Below are 26629 nucleotides of genomic sequence, written 5' to 3'. Positions count from 1 at the left end.
TCACAGTCGTAGCTTGGATTCAGCGTTGATGTGGTTGTGGCGCAGGCTGATAGCTACGGCTCCAATACGACTCCTAGCCTGGGAACCTCCACATGCTGCAGGGCTGTAAAAAGATAAAAGGGGAGAAAAGTTTGTTAATGAAGGAAAGAATGAGGAGGGAAGGGAAGGAGGGAAGGTGAGAAGGAAAAAAATAAAGGACTGAAGCTGGGGAAGGTGGGGGGTGGGAGGGTACTTGAACCAGACAGTCGGAGAAGGCCTCTGAGACTGTGTAATGTCTATGTTGAAACTTTGAAGGTTGAGGAAAGAGCCAGGCAAGCAAAGAGCTGAGGACAGCATCCAGGTAGGGGCAACAGCAAGTGCAAAGGCCAGGGGGTAGGAAAGAGCTTGGCGTATTGGAAGAAAAGAAGGAAGGCCAGGGCGGCTGATGAGCGCCAGCAAGGGAGAGAGAAGTAGGAGCGGAGGTCAAAGAGGAAGCAGGTGCCACAGCACGAAGAGCTTTGCGGGTCACAAGGATCGGTGCCTGCAACCCCAGTGTGTCTTCTGCTACTTGCCCCCTGGATTTCTCTCAGGCACTTCAAATACATCACCCTCTGAAGCAGCTGCTGTGCGTGCCCGTATCCCCCTGGCCCACCGAGAAGTCTTCTCTAGATGGTTCCCAGATGCTCAGTCTCCCCAGCTGCTCCCTGTGTTTCTTTCGGAGGGTGCTCTCCGGGGGGGGTGGGGGGCTCCCATGCCCAGCAGGCCTGGGGTGGGGGGTGGAGAGGTTCTGTACCCTCTAACCAGTTAGAGATCCTTGGGGGTCAATTCTTAGGTGAGTTTTCAGTGTCTCAGAGGGTCCCACTGGGATTGCTCCTTGGTAAACTTTTTTTGGGGTCTTTTTAGGGTCACACCCATGGCATATGGAGGTTCCCAGGCTAGGGGTCAAACCAGAGCTGCAGCTGCCAGCCTACACCACAGTCACAGCAATGCCAAATCTAAGCTGTGTCTGAGACCTACACCACAGGTCACGGTAATGCTGGATCCTGAACCCACTGAGTGAAGCCAAGTATGGGACCCACATCCTCATGAATACTAGTTGGGTTCATAACCCAATAAGCCACAGTGGGAACTCCCAGCGTTTGCGCTTTTTTTTTTTTTTTTTGTCTTTTTGCCTTCTCTAGGGCCGCTCCCAGGGCATATGGAGGTTCCCAGGCTAGGGGTCCAATCAGAGTTGTAGCCGCTGGCCTACACCACAGCCACAGCCACGCGGGATCCGAGCTGCATCTGCAACCTACACCACAGCTCACGGCAACACCGGATCCTTAAGCCACTGAGCAAGGCCAGGGATCGAACCCTAAACCTCCTGGTTCCTAGTCGGATTCATTAACCACTATGCCACGACGGGAACTCCTCCCAGCGTTTGCTTTTGGAGGCACCTAAATGAAAGCATTCTTTAAACATAACTTGCCATGAACATAACTCCCCTTAAATATTGTTCTCTCTTCCCCATCTCCAGCAGGAAGCCAGCTACCATAATCAGACATCCAAGTCCAGTCAGTTCGTCTAGAAAGGTAGAGGTGCAGATATTTATCAACCTCCTCCCTCTTGCATCCAGCCCTGTGCTGAGCGATACCACTCCAGGGATGAATCAGATCATTTCCTGCTCTTGGGGGAGATCCTCTGGTCTTTTGTGGGGACAGAACTGGACCCGGACAAGGACGACACAGTATGCTCAGAACTGCATCAGAGGAGTTCCCATTGTGGCTCAGCAGAAACCAACCCGACTAGTATCCATGTGGACGAGGGTTTGATCCCTGGCCTCACTCAGTGCGTTAAGGATCCGGCATTGCTGTAAGTTGTGGTGTGGGTTGGAGCCGCGGATTGGATCCCACGTTGCTGTAGCTGTGACGTAGGTCAGCAGCTGAAGCTCTGATTCAACCCCTAGCCTGGGAACTTCCACATGTCTCAAGTTCGGCCTGCAAAAAAAAAAAAAAAAAAAAAAAAGGCGTTCCTGTTGTAGCACAGTGGAAATGAACCCAACTGGGAACCATGAGTTTACTGGTTCGATCCCTAGCCTCACTCAGTGGGGTTAAGGATCTGGTGTTGCCATGGGCTGTGGTGTTGGTCAGACACGGCTCAGATTCTACGTTGCTGTGGCTGTGGTGTAGGCCAGCTGTAGCTCTGATTCAACCCCATATACCAAGGGTGCAGCCCCTAAAAGCAAAAAAAAAAAAAAAAAAAGAACTGCATCAGAAAAGTCACAGAATTCTTTCTGGAAGAGGTGCCACAGGCTGGGTACTAAAAGCTGAGTAGGCGTTGGCCATTTGGGAGGCAGGGAGGCATGCTAAGCAGAAGGCAAAGCTTATACACATTTTGGGGTGTGGGGAGTTCCACGGTGGCCTAGCAGTTAAAGATCCAGCATTATCATTGCAGTGGCTCAGATCACTGCTCTGGTGTGGGTTCAGTTCCTGGCCCGGGGACTTCCTCATGTCATGAGTGTGCACAAAAAAAAAAAAAAAAAAGAATTCTGGGTCATGAGACTACATGGGCTGTGGAAGACAAGAGAGCAGGAAGGCCATAGGATTTCACTCTAGGTTTGGTAAGGAGGAACAAGGGGCGGCTGCACAGCACTAGGGGTGTGGCCCACCTTGACCTTGGCCTGAGAAACTTGCGGCCTCCACTGAGTGGGATGGGGAGCTCTGGAGGCCTCCAGATCGGGGGAAGCAGTACTGTCAGATCTGAGTTGGGAAAGGACCCCTCTGGATTTGGCAGAACCAGAGGAGTGGCTCAGCTGGATTCCCCAGGTCTCAACCGGAAGGTAGGCAATCACAGGAAGTGAGTTTTGAGCCTGGGACACTGGGGAAGAAGCGGGGGCTAAAGCCCAGGAAGGGGAGCTCCCCAGGGCCAGCCTTCGGCCTCTATGTGACCTGATTCAGCTAAACAAAGCCAGGGAGCGGGACGAGGCCCGGGGTGGGGGGGAGGGCGGGGGGAAGGGGGGACTTGTCGGCTCACTGCCCCTGAGATAACCATTAATCCCTCTTCTGGGGGAATCCGGGGGCGGGTGCCTTGAGGAGCAGATCCTGGGCAGAATGGAGGAACACACAGACGCAGGCTCGGCACCAGGGCTGGGGGACCAGAGGGCCCTAATTGACAACCCCGCTGACATCCTGGTCATTGCAGCTTATTTCCTGATGGTCATTGGTGTCGGCTTGTGGGTGAGAAGTTGGGGGTCACTGTTGGGGGCCTCTTTCTAGGGCCTGGGGGAAAAGTCTCCGGGAGCCTGTAGGGCAAGGATGCCTGGATCTTTGAGGGAGAACTGGTGGGGGAGGGGGTTGAGGGGGCAAATAAGAGCTTTGATGGCCTCAGGGCAGCCCAGCCCCCACACTCATGCCTGCCCTATCTGCCTATCTTTTTTTTTTTTGCTTTTGCTTTTTAGGGCCGCACCTGCAGCATATGGAAGTTCCCAGGCTAAGGGTCAAATCGAAGCTGCACCTGTGTCCTACGCCACAGCCAGATCCTTAACCCACTGAGCAAGGCCAGGAATCAAATCTGCATCCTCATGGATACTAGTTGAGTCCATTACCCGCTGAGTCACAATGAGAGCTCTCTGCCCATCTTTAAATTGAGCTAGTTGGAGGGGTCAGCAGATTTTCATCAGGGACAGCATTCACACTCATGCCTGCCCTATCTGCCCATCTTTTTTTTTTTTTTTTTTTGCTTTTGCTTTTTAGGGCCACACCTGCAGCATATGGAAGTTCCCAGGCTAAGGGTCAAACCGAAGCTGCACATGTGTCCTACACCCCAGCCATAGAAACGCCAGATCCTTAACCCACTGAGCAAGGCCAGGAATCAAATCTGCATCCTCATGGATACTAGTCAAGTCCATTACCGCTGAGTCACAATGGGAGCTCTCTGCCCACCTTTATTTTTTATTTTTGTCTTTTCTAGGGCCGCTTCCCATTACATATGGAGGTTCCCAGGCTAGGGGTCGAATTGGTGCTGTAGCCACCGGCCTACGCCAGAGCCACAGCAATGCTGGATCTGAGCCGAGTCTGCGACCTACACCACAGCTCACAGCAATGCCAGATCCTTAACCCACTGAGCAAGGCCAGGGATGGAACCCGCAACCTCATGGTTCCTAGTCAGATTCGTTAACCACTGCGCCACAACAGGAACTCCTGTGCCCACCTTTAAATTGGGCTAGTTGAAGGCGTCAGCAGATTTTCATCAGGGACAGCATTCTAAATGAGCTCTCTGTTCCCCTGTCTGCATAATGGCTGGCTGACCAGAAACCCATATCTGAGGCCCCCAGGAAGGTCAGGCTGAATCCAGCCACACTCAGGCTTGAGGAGTTGGGCACTAGGTGAGGGCCGGGGTGGATCTGGGTGCCTGGGTAGTTGGGGTGGGGGTGGGGTGTGAACCCATCAGGGGAGCCACTCGCTGGTTAATCTTCAGCCTGCAACAAGGCTGAGGAATGTGTTGAAGAGGCTAATGTGGTCGAAAGATGTGGCCCGAACCCAGGTCTCTCCCCACGCCTGTCGCCCAGTCCATGTGCAGAACCAACAGAGGCACGGTTGGTGGCTACTTCCTGGCGGGACGAAGCATGATGTGGTGGCCGGTGAGAGAGGCTGGGCCGTGGAGCGGGAGGAGGCCTAGAGAAGCAGCGGGGCTCACCCCCACCTCCGGCTCCCCCAGGTCGGGGCCTCCCTCTTTGCCAGCAACATCGGCAGCGGCCACTTTGTGGGCCTGGCAGGGACTGGTGCGGCGAGCGGCCTGGCTGTGGCTGGATTTGAGTGGAATGTGAGCCCCCCTTTTGGCCAATAAGCCCCACCCTCTAATGGGAACCCCTGGAAGGGTCACACTTGGGGAGACTCCAGGTAGGAGGGGGGAGGGGGGCTGGGGGGGGTTCAATTGTGAGCTGGGATTGGGCTTCATGTGAGTCTCACGCACCCAGCTTGGAGGCAGAGGCTTGTGGGAGACGCCCATGTTCCAGGCTGCGGTAGGTCCTGCTCTGAGAGCCTGGACCAGCCACGGCCTCTGTGACCTTGACTGACACCTTGCTGCAGTGGAGCGAACAGCTCAAAGAGAGCAAAGTGCTTGCTCTGATGCTGTCTCAAGCTCTGGCCTGGGAGGATTTCTGAGCCAAATGAAAGCCACCTGAAGAAATGGGAAGGCGATGAAGCTCTGGCACTGAGGCTCACCTCGAAGGACTGGGGGGAATTAGGGCTTCAGCTTAGGGCTTCCTGGAGGAGGAGGCCTCTCAGCTGAACCTTGAGAGTCCACAGGGGTGGGTGGGTGGGTGGAGAGTAGAGGGGAGGCAGTCCTTCCTGCCAGGGGCTGAGATCAGGCTGAGGGGTCTGCCCTTAGATTCAGGTGCTGGGACGGGCGGGAAGGGGATAGAATAGGGATGGTCTTGGGAGGGACTGGCCGGGGATCGCGGCCTGGGACGGCCAGAAGGACTATCGTTAAGGGCCCAAGAAAGTATCAAGCTCTTGTCCGTAATGCCCAGGGCCCAGGGTCGTCTTCTGCATTTGTGACCTCTGGGGCCGTCCTGCAACCTTGCCTTGGTCCATCAAGGGCGAGGATGCGCTCATGGCAGGATCTCGGACAGGGCGTCACCCTCAGCAGTCGCACTGTGCCCGCAGGCTCTGTTTGTGGTGCTGCTTCTGGGCTGGCTCTTCGTGCCAGTGTACCTGACCGCGGGTGTCATTACCATGCCGCAGTATCTGCGCAAGCGCTTTGGCGGCCATCGCATTCGCCTCTACCTGTCCGTGCTCTCGCTTTTTCTGTACATCTTCACGAAGATTTCGGTGCGCATGTGCAGTGGGCAGGATGGGACCCTGGAATGGAAGGGGAGGGACCACCCAGTGGAGGTCCCTAGAAAGCGCTGGAGGGGGTGGGACCTAGGAGCCCTCACTGTAAGAGCCATGATAGAGGCAGGGCCTGGAAAGAATAGGTTTCTGGGGCCACGACCAGAGTGGGAGGCATCTGGGAAAGCCAGGACATTGAAAAGTGAAGGAACCTTTGAGTTATGGGCACAGAGGGTCGTGATCTGGGCAGGAGGGAACCTGGGTTCTGGACCTAGGTCCTGACCTGCGTGCTCACTCCTTCCCTCAAGGTGGATATGTTCTCCGGGGCAGTGTTCATTCAACAGGCTCTGGGCTGGAACATCTATGCCTCTGTCATCGCCCTCCTGGTCATCACCATGATCTACACTGTGACAGGTGGCTGCGGCAGGGTTTTAGGGATGGGAACAGGCTTGGGAACATTGCCAGGAATATGGATCTATGCACGGGGCTTAGGGGAGTCACCAAAGGAAAGCAGCCTGCAGAAGTTCTTAAGGGTGATGTGATCCAAGCAGGAAAAGGACCTAAATCTTTGGAAAGCCACCTCCCGCCCCCCCTCCATGGCACTTGGATTTGCACTGTGAAGTTCAGAGCTCTGAGCCTGACCTGGGCCTGGGCGCAAAAGGGGAAGATTTAACAGTTTTTACCCTTCTTGGGTGCCTAGGAGAAGAGAGTGGACTTGGCCGGACTCCAGGATAGCTCACCAAACCCAGTGCAGGTCCTGGGGGAGGGGCTCAAGGCCTGACCCTAGCCCAGAGTAGGTGGAGCCTGGTGTCAAGGCCATTTTAGGGGCCCAGCCCTCCTTGCATGAGATGGAACTGAGACTTGAACCTTGGAGAATTACCTCCCCCTATTACACGGATGAGAAAACTGGGGCTTAAAAGAAGGCCTATAGTGGATGTCCCCAGCTGGCCAAGGGCACCTGGCATCGGTGGAGCCTAACACTCAGCCGCACTGTGCTCACCAAGCCTTGCCTCCTTTTGCTGAGTTCTTGAGCATTTCAGAGAACGGGCCATGGGGTTTTTTGTCTGTGTGTTTTTTGGCTATGCCCTAGCATGCAGAATTTCCCCAGCAAGGGATCCAACCCATGCTGCAGCAGTGACCTGAGCTAAGACGGTGATAGGCTGGATCCTTAACCACTAGGCCACCAGGGAAGTCCACGGCCCTCATTTTGAAATTTGCCCTCCAGAAAGGGGAACCCTTTTCCAATCCGTACAAAGACACTGCATGTACTAGGAGCAGCCTATGGGCTGTCCCCACTGACCCCAGCCGGTTGCAGGAGGGCTGGCAGCGCTGATGTACACGGATACGGTGCAGACCTTCGTCATTCTCGCGGGGGCCTTCATCCTCATGGGTTACGGTATGGGCCCAGCCGATGGGGGAGGGGCGCGGTGGGCGCGGGTGGCAGGGCTCTCAACCTGGGCACAGAGACCTGGCGCGTGTGCGGCATGTGGGTGCCAGGGGAGGGCCTTGTCGCGGGCGCCAGGTCCCCTGACAGCTTGGCCCTCACAGCCTTCCACGAGGTGGGCGGGTATTCGGGACTTTTCGACAAATACTTGGGGGCCACGACGTCCCTAACGGTGTCCGAGGATCCCGCGGTGGGCAACATCTCCAGCTCGTGCTATCAACCCCGGCCCGACTCCTACCATCTGCTCCGGGACCCTGTGACGGGGGACCTGCCGTGGCCCGCGCTGCTTCTGGGACTCACCATCGTCTCAAGCTGGTACTGGTGCAGCGACCAGGTGCGGGGTCAGCGCTTGGTCGGGGAGCGTGGCGGCGGCAGAACCAGAACCGCGGTGGGCGGGGCTGAGGTGGGCGGAGCCTGAACCCATCTGGGGAGCCAGGTGGGAGGCGCGGTGCGAGGGGGCGGGAAGCCGGCCAGGGAGAGCTAAACCAGCTGGAACTGGATCCGAGAGGCAGGATCTGCACTTGGAACTGAATTGCCCACTCTGATGAGCCAGCGGCGAGGCCTGAATTAAAACAGCCAGTTAAGGCAAGGCCAGAGAGCGAGGTACCCGGGACTCCACGGAGGCAGTTGAATTTCCCTCGTTCCAGGTCATAGTGCAGCGCTGCCTGGCTGGGAAAAACCTGACTCACATCAAGGCGGGCTGCATCCTGTGCGGCTACCTGAAGCTGATGCCCATGTTCCTCATGGTCATGCCGGGCATGATCAGCCGCATTCTATACCCAGGTAACGTCCGCAACCCCGCCCGGAGCAAGGGTCCTGCGCCCCATCTAGCCCCTTTCTTGCGCAAGGATACAGGTGCCCGTCTCCCGGTTTCCATTACGGACCTAAGATTTGGGCCACTCAGTCCCACCCCCCACCAGGGGTCCCATCTCTCCTCCACCTGGATTCCCGGTCCCAGTGGGAAATTCTGGGATCCGAATTTCCAGGACCAGATCGCGTCCTAGCCGCCTTGTGCCCTCTTTCCCGCAGATGAGGTGGCGTGCGTGGTGCCCGAAGTGTGTAAGCGCGTGTGTGGCACTGAGGTGGGGTGTTCCAACATTGCCTACCCGCGGCTCGTCGTGAAGCTCATGCCTAATGGTGAGGGCGGGCACCCGGGTTGCCCCCTGCCCATGCGTGCCATTGGGAGCTATCACCCTTCTCCCAACCCTCCCAGACTCATAGCTCCCATCCGCCCGCAGGTCTGCGCGGACTCATGCTGGCGGTCATGCTGGCGGCGCTCATGTCCTCGCTGGCCTCAATCTTTAACAGTAGCAGCACGCTTTTCACCATGGACATCTACACGCGCCTGCGACCCCGCGCGGGCGACCGCGAGCTGCTGCTAGTGGGACGGTGGGCCTGGGTTTTCCACCTCCCTCCCACTCCGGGAACCAGGCCGGGTGGGGACAGAGAACACTCTAGGCCCAGGGGTAGAGGGAGTCCGGGGTGAACCCTCCTGATGGCCGGCCACCCACCAGGCTCTGGGTGGTGTTCATCGTGGCTGTGTCGATGGCCTGGATCCCGGTGGTGCAGGCGGCTCAGGGCGGGCAGCTCTTCGATTACATCCAGTCGGTCTCCAGCTACCTGGCGCCTCCGGTGTCGGCGGTCTTCGTGCTGGCGCTCTTCGTGCCCCGCGTCAATGAGAAGGTGGGCGTGCGTGTACACTGGCAGCTCCGGGCGGGACTTGGACACCCCAGGAGGCTGATCGGCCCTCTGCCCCCGCAGGGTGCCTTCTGGGGACTGATGGGGGGCCTGCTGATGGGTCTGGCGCGCCTTGTTCCCGAGTTCTCCTTTGGTTCTGGCAGCTGCGTGCGCCCCTCGTCGTGCCCCGCGCTCCTCTGCCGGGTGCACTACCTCTACTTTGCCATCGTGCTCTTCGTCTGCTCGGGGCTCCTCACCCTCGTGGTCTCGCTGTGCACACCGCCCATTCCGCGCAAGCATGTAAGTGCGGGCCTCTGGAACCGACCGCACCAAACGTGGGTCGGTGTAGCCTTTCCATCCCCACTCTGCTTCCAGGCACACCCAGTGGGGAGGACTTGGATTTCTATACTGAGGGTTGATAAAGCAGGCTGGGAGTCGCATTTGAAGCTTCATTTGCAAAGCATGCACCGTGGGTTTTTTTGTTGTTAATTTTTAAATTTATTTATTTTGCACCCCGTGGCACACGGAGTTTCCGGGCCAGGGATCAGATCAGAGCCACAGTTGCCACTTAAGCCGCAGCAGCAGGCCATGCTGCATCTTTAATCCCCACTGTGCTGGGCCGGGGATTGAACCCTCATCCCAGTGCTTCTAAGTTACCTCCCATCGCTTTGTGTCACAGTGGGAACTCCAACCAGGTTTTTATTTAAATGATGTTTATTTCAGGTGATTTGGAAGTAGCTTGAAGAAGATTGTGGGGGAGGTTAAAGTCCCCCCAGAGTCTTGGTGTAGCCTTTGAGACTTAAAACACAGGATCTGATTGGGGGCTGAGAGGGACAGAGTACCATCTTGAAAGCCCACAAAAGGGTCTGGTCTTGTGCTGCGGCAAGGCACGCACCCCACGGTGGAGCTGACTGGGGGGCACAACCAAAGAGCCGGGCCAGGAAGGATGGGCAGGACCCCAGAGGTGGAGAAGGGGGGAAAGGCGGCAGGAGAAAGCACATACCCACGGGAAGGAACGCTGGTCAGCAGGACTGTAAGACTAGAGTCTAAAAATACTATAACTGTTGAGTGTAGATGGGGGACCCGGGGTGATGGAGCAGAGTGCTGGGCAGGGTCCAGAGCTTTCAACGCCCAGCTGAGGAGCTTGGGTTTAGCCTGCGGGCAAAGGGCAGCCATGGAGAGTGGGCTTGGAGTGAGCCTGGGCTGGGGCGCAGGCTGGACAGAGGGAGGTCAGGGAGTGGACCAGGGACCTCCAGGTGGGGGCGAGGTGGCGGGGGAACAGCACTCGCACTCGGTCCCTGTTCCCGCCCTTCCCCAGCTCCACCGCCTGGTTTTCAGTCTCCGGCACAGCAAGGAAGAGCGGGAAGACCTGGACGCAGATGAGCTAGAAGCTCCCACCGCAGCTCCTGTGCAGAACGGGTGCCCTGAGCACGCGCTGGAGATGGAGGGTAAGGCATGGGCCAGGAGTTGGGGTGAGGGAGCTGGGGGAGTCGAGTTTCCCCAGACTAACTGCAGAGCCTTGATTCCCCCCAGAGCCCCCATCCCCAACACCAGGACTGTTCCGCCAGTGTCTGCTCTGGTTCTGTGGCATGAGCAGGACTGGGGCGGGCAGCCCCCCAGCCCCTACCCGGGAGGAGATGGCTGCAGGGGCCAGGCGACTGGACGATATCAGTGAGGACCCGAGCTGGGCCCGCGTCGTCAACCTCAATGCCCTGCTCATGATGGCCGTGGCCACGTTCCTCTGGGGCTTTTATGCCTGAGGCCCACTGGGTGGGACACCGAGAGCCACAGCCCTGCGGGGAGGCGGGGTGGGGAGCCTACCGTGGTGAGAAGGGCCTGGGGAAGGAGAGCTGGGGGGAAGGCCCTGGTACCCCTTCTCTAGCTTCTTTCTGCCTGGGGCCCAGTCCATGTGACTGGTGCTCACTTCCTGTGAGGCCTCCACCAACCGGCCACAGCAGCGCCCCTAAGCAAAAATAAAGCTGCCTTTCCCATGTGCTGCTGTAGCCCAAGTGTCCTTGCTCCAGGCTCCTATCCTGGGACCCAGGCCTCCAGCTGGGCTGCTCACAAGACCTTCTTTTCTGGACATGGGAGCCATGTGGCCCGCCACTCATCCACCTCCAGCTGGTGCTTCTCAGTCCTCCAGCCCGCGTCCTGCAGTCCTGGGGAGAGGTCACAGGGGTGCTGCTGGGGAGGAGATCCCGGGGGAGCAGGGTAAGGAGCAGCGCAGGTGGGGTGCCCGCTCTGTGCACTGCTCAGGCCCCCTCTTGCCTCTGCTGGGTGGCTACACCCTCATCTGGTTGCAGCAAGAATTCCCTGAGCAGCACGTGGAACGGGGCTGGGATGGAGCACGTGCTAACGAAACATCGTCATCCGTCATTTGTGAGCCTCCCCGGCCCCCAGGTCTCCAGCGCCGCTGGGCTTCCATGGTCCGTCCACACCAACAGTGCCTTAGAGAGCACCCTAACCTCCCCGTCCTGCAGACAGGAAAACTGAGGCCCAGACTCGAGATCATAGACAGAAGCCACGGTGGAGGGTGGGGATGGGGCTCAGTGGGGCCTCTGGGGAGCCAAGAAGCCGTGGAGCAGAAGGAAGTTACCTTTCAAGAACTTTGGGAAGAGCTTGTCCAACACGTGGTGCGTGTCCTTGACGATGACCCAGCTCTCTTTCTCAGGACCTGGGGGGTGGGCGCAGGGCGGGATGCAGAATCAGCTTCTCTCGGGTTCCCCAGGCCCAAAAGAGTCCTTCCTCTGTCCGCCCCTCTGGAGTCTGAAGCAGCCTAGACTGTGAGGCACTTACCTGCCCGGACTCGGTTCCTCAGTTTGTCCAGCTCTTCTGGGAGGGCTCCATCTCCCCGCAGGGCCCCCAGCAGCAGCCCATGAGTGGCGGCCCTTAGAATGGTCTCCGGACCTGCCATTGGGCTCAGGACCACCTGGACCTGGTCTGGAGAGACCCAGGGACAGACAGGTACCAGGGAAGGGCCACCTCCCCAAACACGCTCAGGCCTACCAGTCTGCTTCATCCCTGTATGGCCCAAAGGCCTTGGCCTTTCCAGCTTCATCTCCTGTTGCTCCCCAAAGCTCTGGCCTAGCTGAAATGCCCAGTTTCCAAATATGACTTCAGAGCAGCTCCCTGAGGTGGGTTTGCTTTGCATGACTTTAGTGGCTAGTGAGAATAAGCTTCTTTTAACAACACAACTAGCAGATCAGTAAACTTTTTTCTTTTTAAGAGCCACACTGGTGACATACAGAAGTTCCCAGGCTAGGGGTCAAACCGGAGGTGTAGCAGCCGGCCTGCACCACAGCCACAGCAACGGGGGATCCAAGCTGCATCTGCGACCTATACCACAGCTCATGGCAATGCTGGATCCTTAACCCACAGACCATTAAACTTTAGTTCATTTCCTCCAGAGGTGAGCCCCACGAAAAAGTGGCTTCCTCGGGGATAACCAAAGGCCATAATCTTGAGTGTGTTGCAGGGTACAAAGTGCTTTTACACAATCACCTTATTTGATCCTCGTAAAGACACTGTGGACAATAAGGCAGGTGTGGCTAGCTCTGTTTTAGGGGTAAAGTGAACTTCACTGGGCTTGCGGCTCTACTTTGAATGTACACTCTTAGTCTAGAGCTCCCTTCGGGACACCAGGCAGACCTCAGACCATCCAGTGTGGGTCCAAGGCTTGGGGCCCTGGGACCAGAGGACTGAGAGGCTGACCCGGGGGATGGGGCGGCAGTGAGCCTAAAGCTGGGCGAACTCGGGACACTTACTGCGTGGCTGGTCCCAGCGAAGGAGGTAAGGTTCTCTGTGCCCCTCAACCAGCTGCTGCAGCTCAAGGACACTGGGGAGGAACAGCAGGCAGTGGGGGAGGAGAAAACAGAGGCAGGAGTGACCATCCAGTCACCCAGCTGTTAACCCTAAATGTCCACACTTCACCTGTTCTCACCTCCTCCACCCACCCCATCAATCCTTCCCTTCTTCCTGCATCCAACAAATATCTCCCTTACATCTACTTAATTAATATCATACCCTGCTGCCCTCAAGCACCCACACCGACTCCCAAGTCTGTTCACGGAAAGAAAGAACCAGAGAGATGGGGCGTGGTCAGTGTACAATCAGAACAGGGAGCAGCGTGGGGCCTGGGGGTGGCAGTAGGGCTGGGTGGGAGACTCTGGGCCACTCACCTGGAGGTTAAGCGGTGGAGGGGGACCCCCAGGGATAGAAACAGAGATGGCCAGAAACCTGTGGGAAGCTGGAGTCAGGATGCCAGGGCAGAGGGAGAGACTGGGAGGCTGAGGCAACTTTGGACTGAGGCCTTGGGTCACCTGTCCACAGTGGCTCCATCCGATTGGCCGCCGTGGGGCCAAGGACCTCTTGTGTCTGCAGGAAGTGCTTCAGGACCAGCCAGAGCCTGCCTTCGTTCAAGGTCTCTATGACAAGGGCCCGGACGGCCCGGTAGTTGGCATAGATGTGGAGGGCGGTGAGGAAGAAGAAACAGCAGAGGCTTAAGCTGGGGCGAGAGAGTGAGGCCGTCAGTGGGAGCCGGGGTTGGCGGGGCGCCTCCTCCCTGCCCTGGATCCCAGCTCACCTAGGGCGATCTGACACCAGCGGGAGCATCAGGAGGCTGACCAGGAGCCCTGCCAGGCCTACTAGAGTCTCCTGGAAAATGGCAGAGGAGTTGGGAGCTGGAGGGCTCCCCTCCAGGCCAGACTGAAAATCCTCCAGGGCCTCTCACCACATGCCTCCCTGCCCTAGAGGCTCGCTACACTGATATGGGTGCCTAGTAAATTTTTAACATTCTTGGTGAGTGAGCTGTCAGTTAAGATACCAGCTGCTTTCCTGCCCAGGTAGGTGCAGTGTCCTTGGAATGCCCTTAGAACATGTCTTCTTTCTTTTGCAAGAGTCACTTGAATAGCCCTGCACTCAGGCAAGTGAAGGTCCACAGAGTGAACCTAACTTTATTTTTTATTTAGAGCCCCATCGGTGGCATATGGAGCTTCCCAGGCTAGGGCTGCAGCTGCCGACCTATGCCGACCAACGCCAGATCTGAGCCACCGTCTTTGACCTACACCACAGCTCGTGGCAATGCCGGGCTGAGCCAGGCCAGGGACTGAACCTGCATCCTCAAGGGCACTAGTCCATGGGTTCATTTCCACTGAGCTACAATGCGAACTCCAGAACTAACCTTATTTGGTGGTTTCAAAAGGCTGATTCCCCAACCTCTTGGTTTGCAATAACCAGCAGACACTTTGCAAAGGGGTTAAGGAACTGCTTAGGAAGAAATGCATAAGATCCAAACTTCCCTTGAGAATCAATGTTATCAGATCCCTCTGATGGCCCAAGATGGCCTGACTGAGCATACTCAGGGCATAAGACCCCTGGCCACGGCCCTCAATGCATCACCAGGCAGGAGGAGTCTGGACTGGTGTCCCTGACTATGGGGGGTCCTGGGAGAGTTGGTTCCAGCCCAGAGGGGGCCTGAGGCTGGAGCTCTTCACACTCAGCCAAAGTGGCAGGTGGTAGAAACAAAGGCTGTGGCGATCGAGGGTCTTAGGAGCTCAGGAGCAGAGGGAGGTCCCCTCCCCTGGCTAAGAACAGTCACTTCCAGCAGCCACATCAAGTGGCACCAAAGCAACATCAGAAGAGAGCAGGGGCCGATGGTAGGACTGCGCATGTGCCCGCAGTTGCCCTGGTGATGCTACTGCCTCTGTGAATCGGGGAAGCCCTGGGGCCTTGGAAATGCGGTTTGGAGGCAGGACAGACCAGAGGTTAGAAAGAGAGCAGGTGAGGCGTTCCCGTTGTGGCTCAGCAGAAACGAATCTGACTAGCATCCATGAGGACCCAGGTTCGATCCTTGGCCTCACTCAGTGGGTTAAGGATCCAGTGTTGCTGTGAGCTGTGATATAGGTCGCAGACACAGCTCAGATCCCATGTCCCTATGGCTGTGGTATAGACTGGCAGCTGTAGCTCTGATTCGACCCCTAGCCTGGGACCCTCCATATGCCGTGGTTGTGGGCCTGGAAGGACCAAAAAAGGAAAAGAAAAAAAAAAAGAAAGAGAGCAGGTGAGAGCAAGTGTGGGGCTGGGAGACTCTAAAGAGCTCGGCCTGGGTTGTACTTATTTCTCCTCCCTAACAACCTGTGGAAGAGATAACGGGGAACTTGTCCAACCATTTCCAGAGAAGTGACGAGCCCAAGGGGACCAGGGAGACTGAACCACTGGATGGCGTTTCCCCTCATCTGTAGAGCGGCAACCGTGGACACCCCCGGGCAAATAATGGGTCCACACAGGTGAAATGCTTGCCACACGGTTAATGCTCAATCAATGTTAGCTTGTGTTAACGTTATTAAAAGGAGTTAATTTTTAGTTAAGTTAGTCTTGATTTTTTTTTTTTAAATGAAGTTCTATTTAACAAAATAATAAGTAGGACTGGGCATCACTTCCATGTCAAAGACCAAGGCACACGTGTGACCTCTCTGGGCCTCACTCTCCCCATGTGTAAAACAGAGATAGTAACAGATTCAACCGTATAGGGTTGGTGTGAGAAAGGATGCAGTGCGCATAAGCACGCGGCATTGGGGTGGTGGGAAGGGGGGAGCCGGTGGGGGGGAGGGGACCACCCAATGCCTGCAGGGTTCAGCCTTGGGGTGTCCCCACCTCTGCTCCACGCTCCTTTGGTCAGGTGAGGGGCTGGGCTGGAAGGTCTTGCTCAACCAACTCCAACCCCTAACAGGCTGTGCATTTTTTTGGCTTTTTAGGGCTGCACCCTGCAGCATATTCCCAGGTTAGGGGTAGCTGCCAGCCTACACCACAGCCACAGCAACGCGGGATCCAAGCCACATCTGTGACCTACACCGCAGCTCACGGCAATGCCAGATCCTTAACCCACTGAGCGAGGCCAGGGATCAAACCTTACAGATACTAGTCAGATTTGTTTCTGCTGAAGCACGACAGGAAAGAGAGCAGGTGAGACACTGGGCACTTTTTTGACTAGCCAAGCGCTTTGACCTGTGGGGCCTCGGCGTGATTAGAAGAGGGTGGGGCTGTGGCCTCAAGAGGGTAAGGTCCAGGGCAAGACTTGCTCTGGCCTCACGGGCAGTGGGCAGGGGCTGAGATAATCAGCTTGGACGTGTTGCCACCAGAGCCTGAGCCCGCACACCTGACTCCCTATCCCGAGAGTCAGAGCAGGGAGCACCTACATTTCCTCCTGCCTGGCTCGCACCCCTCCCTCGAGGAGCCCTCAGGTGCTTCTCTTCCTATCCCCGAACCCTGCCCTGGCCTGACGCCTGGCCCCACCCGTCCCTCCAATTCTGGCTGCTCACCTGGCTGCCATCCTTGGCTGACACGTCGGCCATGTTGTTCCTGCGGGCCTGATGCATGGTCAGCGCGGCCCGGGTGGCCCCGCCAGCCACACCCACGATGCACTGGGTGCGGAAAGGGAAGAGTGAGAGTCAGAGTGGCCGTGAGCTGCGGCAACACAGGCGTCTCTGATGCCAGATAAATCCCTCAAACCAGCAGTTCCCGTCGCGGCTCAGTGGTTAACGAATCCGACTAGGAACCAGGAGGTTGCAAGTTCGATCCCTGGCCTCGCTCAGTGGGTTAAGGATCCAGCATTGCCGTGAGCTGTGGTGTAGGTTGCAGATGTGGCTCAGATCCTGTGTTGCTGTGGCTCCGGCGTAGGCCGGCAGCTACAGCTCTGATTTGACCCCTAGCCTGGGAACCTCCCTATGCCATGGGAGTGGCCTTAGGAAAGGCAAAAAGACAAAAAACAAAACAAAACAAAAACCCACAAAGAAAACCAGGCCTCAGGCCACCCCATAGCAAAACCCCAAGTCCTTAGTATCCTGTTCTCACCTGGCCTTTCCACCAAGCCCACGTCCCCTGTCTTGTTCCAAAAGAAAAGTAAGGTCTGCCTGCCCCACCACCCTGTGGACCCAGCCCCAGGGAAACTCCCTTTCTTGCCCAAGGTAGAGGCCCAAAGACCATGCTGAGTCCAGAAACTCCCCAGCCTCCAACCTTCTGCTTGGGCGACACCCTCCCCTCTGCGGAGCTCCCGGGCCCAGCCAGGCTTTCCGGCTTCATGCTTACACGCTGCCTGCCTCAAACAAACTCCACTGTCTTCCTGCCCCAGGGGAGCCCTATCCAAGCGTTCCAGGCCAGTTCAAAACCCACCAGTGGCCCTGACCTCCAAGGCCTCTCCCTCTGAGATGGGAAAGCTCATTGATGACCCTCATTCACCAGTTTATCGGATCTCCTGCAGATGTCAGACGCAGGTGTAGGTGCTGCGTGACAGAACTCAGACACAACCCCTGCTCTCATGAAGCTTATAAATCAGCAGCAGATATGCTAGTTCTTACGGAGGCAGGATTTCTTTGAAAGTACGAGACTGTGGATGGAAAGGAGGCAGGAGTGATGGGCAGAGACCTGATCAGGTAGACCCCTGCAAGCACTGTTAAGGTCTTTATACCAGGAGCGACAGGCGCAGAGAAGTGACCTGATTTGATTTCCATTGTTGGAAGGACTGTGGGGCTACTCTGACAAGGACTGAAGAGGGGTGAGGACAGACGCAGGGAGATGACCCAAGAAGAGACTGCTTTTTCAGCAACAAGGACCCACCAGGTGGCGTGGGGACGGAGGCACGAAAGGACTGGAGAGATTTAAGAGGGAAAACAGAATTGGATGGAGGGTTAGCAGAGGGTGACAGGTGATGGGGAAGGAGGCACGGATGGCCAGCCAGGTCTCTGGTTGGTGTACCTGGGGGATGGAGGTGCTGGAATTCTAAGGTGGGGCGGTGCAGGAAGTGGGGAGGGGAAAGTTCATGGCCCTGTTGGGTTCCCCTATTTGACAGATGAAGAGACTGAGGCCCTAAAGGTGGCGCTCAGGGCAGAGTTTAGGCTTAGTTTCTCTGGGGTTTCCCGCCCTGGAGAGGGAGGGCTGCTCATGGCATTTAGAGCCTGGGCCGGGGAAGCTCAGGGTCCTCCACCGGGAAGAACTGGTGGCTCTTAAATGTCAGTAGTGCCCTGCGGAGAAACGCAAGTGCTTCTGAACAGGCAGATGGGCCTTTGAGATGGGTCTTACGTGTCTCCTTAAGAATCTTTTTTTTTTTTTCCTTAAGAATCTTTAATCAATGCCAGGTACTTAACGCTGTGGTGAAGACTGGCTAAACTCCCTTCCCGCCCCTCTTTTTTTTTTTTTTTTTTGCTATTTAGGGCCACACTTGCAGCATATGGAAGTTCCCAGGCTAGGGGTCAAATCAGAGCTGCAGATGCCAGCCTATGCCACAGCCATAGCAACGCAGGATCCAAGCCACGTCTGCAACCTACACCACAAGTCACGGCAACACCAGATCCTTAACCCATGGAGCGAGGCCAGGGATCGAACCCACGCCCTCATGTATCCTGGTCATATTTGTTTCTGCTGCGCCACAACAAGGACTCCCTCAGCCCTTTTATTCATTTATTTATTTATGTATTTGTTTATTTGGCCACACACGTGGCACGTGGAAGTTCTTGGGCCAGGGATCAATCCCGTGCCATAGCAGCGACAACACTGGATCCTTAACCCACCGAGCCACCAGGGAACTCCCAGGCTAAGCTCTTTACTGAACCTTGCTAGGCCTCGGTTTCCTCTTGGATGAGCTCAACCTGAAGGAATCATGAGGGTGAGCAGCCTGGCCGAGGAAGAGCTGGGATTTGTTCCACTCAGCCTGCCAGCCTCGCGGTTGGGTCTGTGCTGTCTTGCCCCTGGATCTTGATCCACACTGCTCTCTGCTCAGAACGCCCACCCTAGAACTCAGACGCATTCTTCAGCCCCAGGGAAGACCTTCCTGCATCCCCCTGACCAGGCCAGGTTCCCTGCTGAACCCTCTTGCAGCTCCCAACACTTCTCATCTGGAATACTTCTTCCTATAATTAGAGAAGCATTTATTTAACTATGTGTGGCTTCCTTTCAGAGACGGGAGAGCCCATGTTGTGTGCCCAACATGCAAGAGGCACTCTAAATACTTTACTGAGAGAATGAAAGGTAGCCAGGGGGCTGGTCTCGAGATGTGGACACCAGACCACCCGTCCCATCTCTCAGCTCAGAGCTCCTCAACCAGTCCTACAGCTCCAGACCCTGCCTTAGACTGGCTGGCTGGAGGAGGACTGGAAAATATGACTGGGTCTGAGAAGAGCGATCTGACCTTTTTCACTTTTCTAGAAGTGCTCTAAACACAGGGCCATGCTGGGCTCACCTGTGAGCCCCAACGGAGCCCACACACAGCACCACCCAGGCCGGTGTCTTGGGTACGGCGGTGCCCCAGAGGTGGGTACCTTGGCCAGGTTGCTGATGCAGACGGTCACGGTGAAACAGAGGGGAAATATGGGAGCCACAATCTCGAGGAACATGGCGACGTCATTGAGGATGTCGGCAAAAAGCCTGGGGGAAGGGATAAGAGGTCAGAGGTCAGAGGCCTTCATAATAGAAGACGCCCCTCCCCTCGCTTCCAGCCCCTCCTCACCTCCACTGCTTGGCATTACAGTCCATTTTGCTCCTGTTGGGGAGGACAGGTTGGTTTGCAACTTGGATTTAAGAAGAAAACACATCCTGTGGGCAGGCAGGCCATCCTCCAGGCCTTGGTAAGGTCTGAAGGGCTCAGGAAAACCCACATCCCAGCCAGACATCTGTCTCAATACCCTGTCACTGCCACCTGAAATGCCACCATTAGCTCAGAGGACCTTCAGTGGTGACTCAGTATTTCCCCTTTACTAACCCATGGGGCACCAAGGAAAGAAGCGATTGTCTTGTGGCTGCTCCCCACCTTCTAGGCTTCTCTGCCATCCCTGGGTTCCTTTGCCACCTCCCCTCCGCCTCCTCCTGCGTCACAGATGGTACCCAGCAAAAAGTCTACCTGTTTTATAAACACTACATTTAGTGTAACCCCCTGTGCGTTATAGATAACTAGCCCAGAGAGGAGATCTGACTTGCCTCGGCTCACATAGAGAGTGTGTGTGCGTGTGCGTGTGCGTGTGTGTGTATGTGTTGGAGGGGGAAGATGGTCAAGAGAGGGCGACAGCTTCCGACAAAGATAGGATATCTTGATTACAAGACACTGCGGATGGTTCCCTCCTCTGCCAGGTGGAGTGACTCCCTGGCCTTTGCACAAACCACTGGGGACCACTTCTTCAAGGTCCCAGGGCAGGAGATGCTGCAGCCACCCGCCCCCGCCCCCCGGGCTCAGCTCAGAACCTGCAGCCTTAGCTCTGACTCTCAATTTGCAATCTCCTGGAGGGAAAGGGAGCATTCCTGGGTGGGACACCGGACACACTTGGGGAACTCCTGAGGGAATGACCATGGGGTGAAGGCAGGACCAGAGCACATGGGCCTGGCCTGGGGCTCATCAGAAAGAGTTTGGGCTTCAGGTTCAAATCTCATCTCACCAGTTACAGGGTGTGTGACTTGCTCTGCTTCACATATGGAAAAGGTACACATTCCATCCTACTCTACAAAGTGTTTCTACGGATTACAGATGATAGAGAGCTTGTGAGGCCCCCTTAGACCCGATACATGCAGCTGCTCTTTACTGAGAACTCATTACGTGCTAAGCACTTTACAGAACCTATCGCACTGAACTGCCCGAGAACAACTGATGGCAGATGCTAAACCATTCCTGAGGCTGCCCAGTATGGACTCAAGGAGGAAGGAGGCAGCCCAAGACCCTCAATCCCTTCTAGATAAATGGTGACATGGATCCCACGTGGGACAGGGATCTGATGATCTGCTCAAACCCACTCTCCACTCAGCGAAGGCCAGCCGAGTGTCTAAGCCTTCTGGAGTAAAGGCATTCTTTTTTTTTTGTCTTTTTTGTCTTTTTGTTGTTGTTGTTGCTATTTCTTGGGCCGCTCCCGCGGCATATGGAGGTTCCCTGGCTAGGGGTTGAATCGGAGCTGTAGCCACCGGCCTACGCCAGAGCCACAGCAACTCGGGATCCGAGCCACGTCTGCAACCTACACCACAGCTCACGGCAACGCCGGATCGTTAACCCACTGAGCAAGGGCAGGGACCGAACCCGCAACCTCATGTTTCCTAGTCGGATTCGTTAACCACTGCGCCACGATGGGAACTCCCAAGGCATTCTTTTTGAGAATGACCACTGTCTTGTCCAGATTTCTTTTAGCAAGCCAGCAGAGGAGGCTCAGAGCCTGGTGGTTCTCTGCATTTTTCCAGGATGGGCAGCAGAGGGGCACAGCAGAGCTCCAGAAGGCAGATCTCAGCCATGGCTCTGGACCCTGGGCAGGCCACCTGTACTGGGCACTCATTCAGGACTCCTTGGCGCTGATCGACTTGTTAAATCTCCCCTCCGCTAGAGACTGGGAGGAGAGAGGGGGAGCTGAAAATACAGCCAGGGCCGAGACAGACGGGATTCCTGTCGGGAGAGAGTGGCCAGAAGTCTGCTGATTGGGAAGGCAAACTCACCCCATCCACCAGGCAAAGACGATGCGGCCCAGCATGCCAGTTGAATCTGGGGGAGAGAGGTACCAGTAAGGAACAAGCAAGAGCACTGGGGGCTGTGGGGCCTGGCAGAGCCTGGCACTGAGATGGCTTTTCACCTGGGGTCACTGCCCTTGGGAGCTCAGTCTGGTACAATTAGTAGCTGTATCATGGGGTCAGAAGTGCCATACGTAGCAGTTCCTCAGTATGTACCCAGGAGAACTAGGTAGCCACATGCACCAAGAGTCATGGGCCAGAAATATTCTCTGCAGCATTGTTCACAGCAGCAAAAACACTGGGAATAATGCAAATGCTCATCAATAGGATAACACAGGAACAAATTCTGGCACATTTACTCAGGGGCATATTAGACAGCAGTGAAAAGCCAATGGACCACAGCTACTCACATCAGCATGGATGAATCCTAGTATCATAAGGCCTAAAAAGACAAAAAGAAAAATAAAGAAAAACACTGATTTAAACCAAGGACCAGTTAACTGTGGTCTATGGGCTTCTACACCATTTTTGTAAATAGTTTTCTTGGAACATAGCTGGGTCCATTCGCTGACAGATTGGCTGTGGCTTTTTTTCATAACACGATGGCAAAATCAAAGGGCTACAACCAAAACCGTACGACCTGTCAAGAGTGTACTGGTCCTTTGCGAAGTCTGCCAACCCCTGATTTAGACCGCATCTTTTTTTTTTTTTTGTCTTTTCTAGGGCCACACCCATGGGACATGGAGGTTCCCAGGCTAGGGGTCTAATCGGAGCTGGAGCTGCTGGCCTACACCACAGCCAAAGCAACATAGGATCTGAACCGCGTCTGCGGCCTACACCACAGCTCACGGTGACACTGGATCCTTAACCCAGTGAGTGAGGCCAAGGATCAAACCCGCAACCTCATGGTTCCTAGTTGGATTCGTTAACCACTGAGCCACGACGGGAACTCCTAAACCGTATCTTATACTGGGAGTAGTGCTCATTAAGCCCAGCCCGGGGATCATAGAGAAGCTGTTCTAGACTCTAACTGGGAAGGCCTCTGACAGCAGGCACTGGCAAGGATAGATCCAGGGGGCAGAGGACCCCTAACTTTTTTGAGCTTGAGGTTTTTGAGCATAAGTGAGGTTCGCAAAAGGGAGAACTAGGTTGAAGACAGGAGAGGTAAGAACTTCCCACAATATACGAAGGTGGTGACATGGGCCAGCCTTCTCCTTTCTCCACTGGAAATGTTCTCCCCCTGCTACAACCTCCATCCTTGGGCATTGCCGCCTTCTAGCTAGACCTCTTACTCAACCTTGCACTTGAAGAAGGCCGCTAAGCACTCAGGTGGACACCTGAAATACCAGGCCTTTCAAATCTTCACAACAATCCTATGAGCTTGAGAGGTATCATTTCCTTTCACAGATGAAGCAACTGAAGCTTGGAGAAAAACAGGTAAAGGAAAGTGGGACATTTTACGAGAAAATCTGGACGTACAGCTTTCTCTGAAGAACCTGAAGACCTGGCGGCCCTGGGCCTGCCTCCTCTTCCTGCTCCAGTTGGGAGCAGCTGAGCAGCTGCTGTGTCCTGCGGAGCCGTGGGTATGACACATTTCCCATCTGGCCTGCCCTGCCTCTCCACTTCTGTCCTATGTCCCTGGAAATAACACCTTCCAGGGTGGCTTTAGAAGTCTCCTCCCTCTATCACTCACCTTCCTTTCCAGCACATTTCAGACTACAAAAAATTTCCATTGTTTGAGATTCTTGTCCTGGATCGTTTTAGTGGCTGTGAACATGGCAAGATTACTTTTACTTGAGAGCTCACAGGGCCCTCTGACTGCACACGCTTCTCCCACCAGGGATGTGTGTCCTCCCTACAAGGGCCACTTGGTAGAAAGGGGTTACTCTGTCTTCAAGGGAGGCAGTCTGCAAGGCTCTTGTCGGATTCTGGAGGTTGGCACTAGGGTGCAGCAATGATACACATCCTCCCTGTTAGAAGGTCAACACTGTCCACTCAACTAGGAAACTTAATTCCCACTTCTGCCTCTTTGCCTCACTCACAAGTGGCTGATCTAAAAACTTGAATCCTAGTAAGGATGCAGATGTCCACAAACTGTACTTGGCTCTACTTTAAAAGTCTAACTGGCAAAGGAGTGTGGTGGCGAAGAGGAGGATCCGGGAGTTAGCCAGTCTGAGTCCAAATCCTGGCCCTAGTGACCTTTGGCACGTTACTAAACCTCTCTGTGCCTCAGCTTCCCCCTCTGAAAAAGGTATTCATGATGGCGTCTACCTCATAGGGCTGCTATAGAGATTGTTACATATCATTTTTTTAAATTTTTGGGGTAAGATTTTTATTTTTTTCTGTTACAGTTGATTGACAATGTTGTGTCAATTTCTGCTATGAGATTGTTACATTTTACATATCAGTGTGCAAAATACCTGGCATACAGTAGGCTGTCAAAATATTACCTGCTAGTGGTCTTACTACTGGTAGTTATGACAATTACCACCATGTTCCATGAAGAGATTTGTAACTAAAAAGGACATCAAAAAATTCCAAAGGAGTTTTTCTTTTTTTTTTTTTTTTGCTATTTCTTTGGGCTGCTCCCGCGGCATATGGAGGTTCCCAGGCTAGGGGTCCAATCGGAGCTGTAGCCACTGGCCTACGCCACAGCCACAGCAATGCCAGATCGGAGCTGTGTCTATGACCTACACCACAGTTCACGGCAACGTCAGATCCTTAACCCACTGAGCAAGGCCAGGGATCGAACCTACCACCTCATGGTTCCTAGTCAGATTTGTTTCTGCCGTGCCAGGACAGGAACTCCTGTAACATTCCTTCTAATTAAGAAGGGTTTTTTTTTTTGTTGTTGTTGTTTTTGCAAAGCCTGCAGCATAGAGGTTTCCAGGCCAGGGACTGAACCCATGCCATAGCAGTGACCCAAGCCACAGCAATTAACACTGGATCCTTAATTGCTAGGCCACCAGAGAACACCTAAAGGGGCTTCTTTTAATGTCAATAACAGGTTTTAACTGGATATCTTTCCACATCTTGAAATGGTCTTTGTACCCTGGAACTAGACCTCCTGGGTTCAAATCCATGCCCTAACACTTACTGGCTGTGACTCTAGGCAACTTAACTCTTCTGTGCCTCAGGTTCCCCATCTATAAAATGGACAGAGTGACAATACCCCTCTCAGAGTTACTGTGAAGACTGAGTCAGTACATTTAAAGACTGGTACACAATAAGTACTGTTTAGGGAACTATTATTGTTAAAAGAAGAGACAACTAGGACAAGAGTCACCGATCACCACTTCTCCACTGATAAGCACTCTCAGAAAAGGAGCTTCTTTCCAGTGGTGACTCATATTTGGACAATCTGCTCGTCTTAATGGTGAGGGTATAATCAGGAACCTCCAGATTCTCCAAAAGATCCAGGGAGGGTCACCAGAGCTGTGGTCAGGATGCTGCTGGGAGCAGAAAGAGCCTTGCCCCCATTGTGACTGACTGATTGATTTGGTCTTTTTAGGGCCACACCCACTGGCATATGAAGTCCCCAGGCTAGGGGGAGAATCCCAACCACAGCTGCGGGCCTATGCCACAGCCACAGCAACATGAGATTCGAGCCAAGTCTGAGACTTATGCTGCAGCTTGTGGCAATGCTGGATCCTTAACCCACTGAACAAGGCCAGGGATTGAACCTGCAACCTCACGGATACTAATCTGGTTCATTATCCCAGAGCCACAACAGGAACTCCACTCCGCCTTACCCTGGGTTTGATTTAAATCCCCACTGGGAACCACAGGGAAAGACAGTGGAGAGAGCCATGGGCCCTCCTGATGTGGAAGTTTCCCTTTTCTTCTCTACTTCACTCTCTATGCGGCAAGGTACCAAACTATATCTTTTTTTTTTCCCCCTTTTTTTGTTAGCGGTTTTCAAAAACTGTATACATTCAACAGAAGTTACTACAGGTATCATTTATGACATCATCTAGTATCCCAGAGGATCTAAAATGCCTTTCGTCCTTCCCACAACCTCCTCGCCACCACTTAGGACCTGTTACAAAATTGTTTTTGTCTAGAATTAACTAATTTCCCAGACTCCAGGCAACTGGCAGTTTTATTAAATAACTGAACTCTGAGGCAGTTCTCCACAGATTAGGAGTAAAGGGGAGGGGCCCATTAATTTAGGGATCTGGGCTCCAGATGATTAAGGGGCACTGAACAGTACTGTAAGGGGAACAGAGTGCAGCTGCAAGGCTGGTGTGCAGGACCAGCGGTATTCCCCTCGTGGGTTACTAATCCGTCGTCAATAAAGCCAATAAAAATCACTAAAATTTACTCTGTTGAACGCTGTTTTTTAACAAGGCACAAGGCACTATTCTAGGAACTGGGGAGACCTGGCTCTTGGATCTAATCAGACAGGCATGTGTAAACATACTCATCACAGCCGGGAGCTAGGTAAAGGGGAAAGTAGGGGTTGGGCCTCCCAGTCGGAGGAAAAAGAGGACAGAGAAATGACAGGGCTGAGAGGAGAGAAAGGTGAGACTCCAGGGGCCCAGCTCACCTTTCACGAGCCAGGTGGCCGTGGCAGCTGAAACAGAGGCTTTTGCGTTCCCCACCCCTATGCCCAGCAAGACTGCGTGGGTGGCCAGGGAGCCCGAGAGGCTGGAAGCAAAGGCCTGGAGAAGAAAAGAAGTGGGATAAGGAGTGGGCGCAGGAGCATGCTGGTCTAAGATCTATTATCATCTCTCCTGGGTGTGTGGCCTGGGACCTGTCACAGCTCTGCTCTGGGCCTCAGTCTCCAGCCTATAAGTGGGATGGGAAGAGATGGCGCACTGTCCTCCCTACCCAGGCTACATGTCGCCCCTTTCCCCAGTCGGCCGAGCTGACCTGCACGGAATCCCACAGCTGGTAGGGCAGATAGTCCGGGCTGACGCTATCGGGGAAGCCCTGCGGCAGGAACACGGCCAGGAGCCGGGAGAGAGGTGGGGAGGCCGTCCCGGGAGCCACCCCTCCGTCCCCATCTCGTTCTCCGGGTTTCGCTGTGAAAGCCCCGGAGAACCCCCACCAGCGCTTCCCCCAGGCCTCCCACTGCAGGGTCCCGTCGGCGGCAGCACGACAGCCCCGGGCTGTCCCGGAACCGAACTGCTCGGAGCACAGCGGAGCCTCACGCCTTGCAACGTCAGCCATCCTGGTTCCCTCCCTTCAGTTTCGCGGGACGAGATACGTGTTCAGACAACGCTTCCGGCGCGGCTACGGCAGCCGCGGAGGG

General features: G+C 55.0%; 2 protein-coding genes across 4 annotated transcripts; one reads left to right on the top strand and one right to left on the bottom strand.

Annotated features, from left to right (window-relative positions):
- The first annotated feature begins 3054 nt into the window (after positions 1-3054).
- SLC5A2 (solute carrier family 5 member 2) lies at positions 3055-10670 on the top strand. The gene is given in 14 exon segments (XM_047779975.1): positions 3055-3194; positions 4526-4597; positions 4675-4779; positions 5625-5789; positions 6098-6203; positions 7105-7185; positions 7338-7567; positions 7881-8016; positions 8263-8370; positions 8472-8622; positions 8748-8916; positions 8995-9210; positions 10229-10375; positions 10377-10670. Coding segments are annotated over 14 exon segments (2106 nt in total). The 5' UTR covers positions 3055-3068.
- On the bottom strand, positions 9607-26583 carry RUSF1 (RUS family member 1). 3 transcript variants are annotated; one of them, XM_047779971.1, is made up of 14 exons: positions 26248-26583; positions 25922-26036; positions 21783-21814; positions 21361-21406; positions 19406-19466; positions 19218-19323; positions 16227-16328; positions 13493-13563; positions 13230-13414; positions 13089-13146; positions 12675-12745; positions 11707-11850; positions 11507-11584; positions 9607-11069 (listed from the first exon to the last, which is right to left on the bottom strand). In XM_047779971.1, exons 1-14 carry the CDS (start codon positions 26545-26547, stop codon positions 10972-10974), a joined length of 1467 nt encoding a protein of 488 aa, XP_047635927.1. In that variant the 5' UTR covers positions 26548-26583; the 3' UTR covers positions 9607-10971. The 3 variants fall into 3 exon arrangements, with proteins under 3 accessions (XP_047635927.1, XP_047635928.1, XP_047635930.1); XM_047779972.1 differs by lacking the exon at positions 21783-21814 and having other exon boundaries at positions 19406-19438; positions 26248-26582; XM_047779974.1 differs by lacking the exons at positions 21783-21814; positions 25922-26036.
- Between the last annotated feature and the right edge of the window lie 46 nt (positions 26584-26629).

This window comes from Phacochoerus africanus, chromosome 5 (assembly GCF_016906955.1).
Source record: "Phacochoerus africanus isolate WHEZ1 chromosome 5, ROS_Pafr_v1, whole genome shotgun sequence".
In the NCBI taxonomy this organism is placed as follows: Eukaryota; Metazoa; Chordata; class Mammalia; order Artiodactyla; family Suidae; genus Phacochoerus; species Phacochoerus africanus.
This window is presented reverse-complemented; position numbering and strand designations above follow the sequence as displayed.

Bases quoted from the DNA above. Each gene is read 5' to 3' on its own strand.
- RUSF1 (XM_047779971.1), bottom strand. From the start codon at position 26,547: ATGGCTGACGTTGCAAGGCGTGAGGCTCCGCTGTGCTCCGAGCAGTTC. The intron at 21,815-25,921 runs GTGAGCTGGGCC...TTGTCTTTTTAG, and splicing joins GGCCACCTGGCTCGTGAAAG to GCCTTATGATACTAGGATTC. The intron at 13,147-13,229 runs GTGACCCAAGGC...AGCTTCCCACAG, and splicing joins GATGGAGCCACTGTGGACAG to GTTTCTGGCCATCTCTGTTT.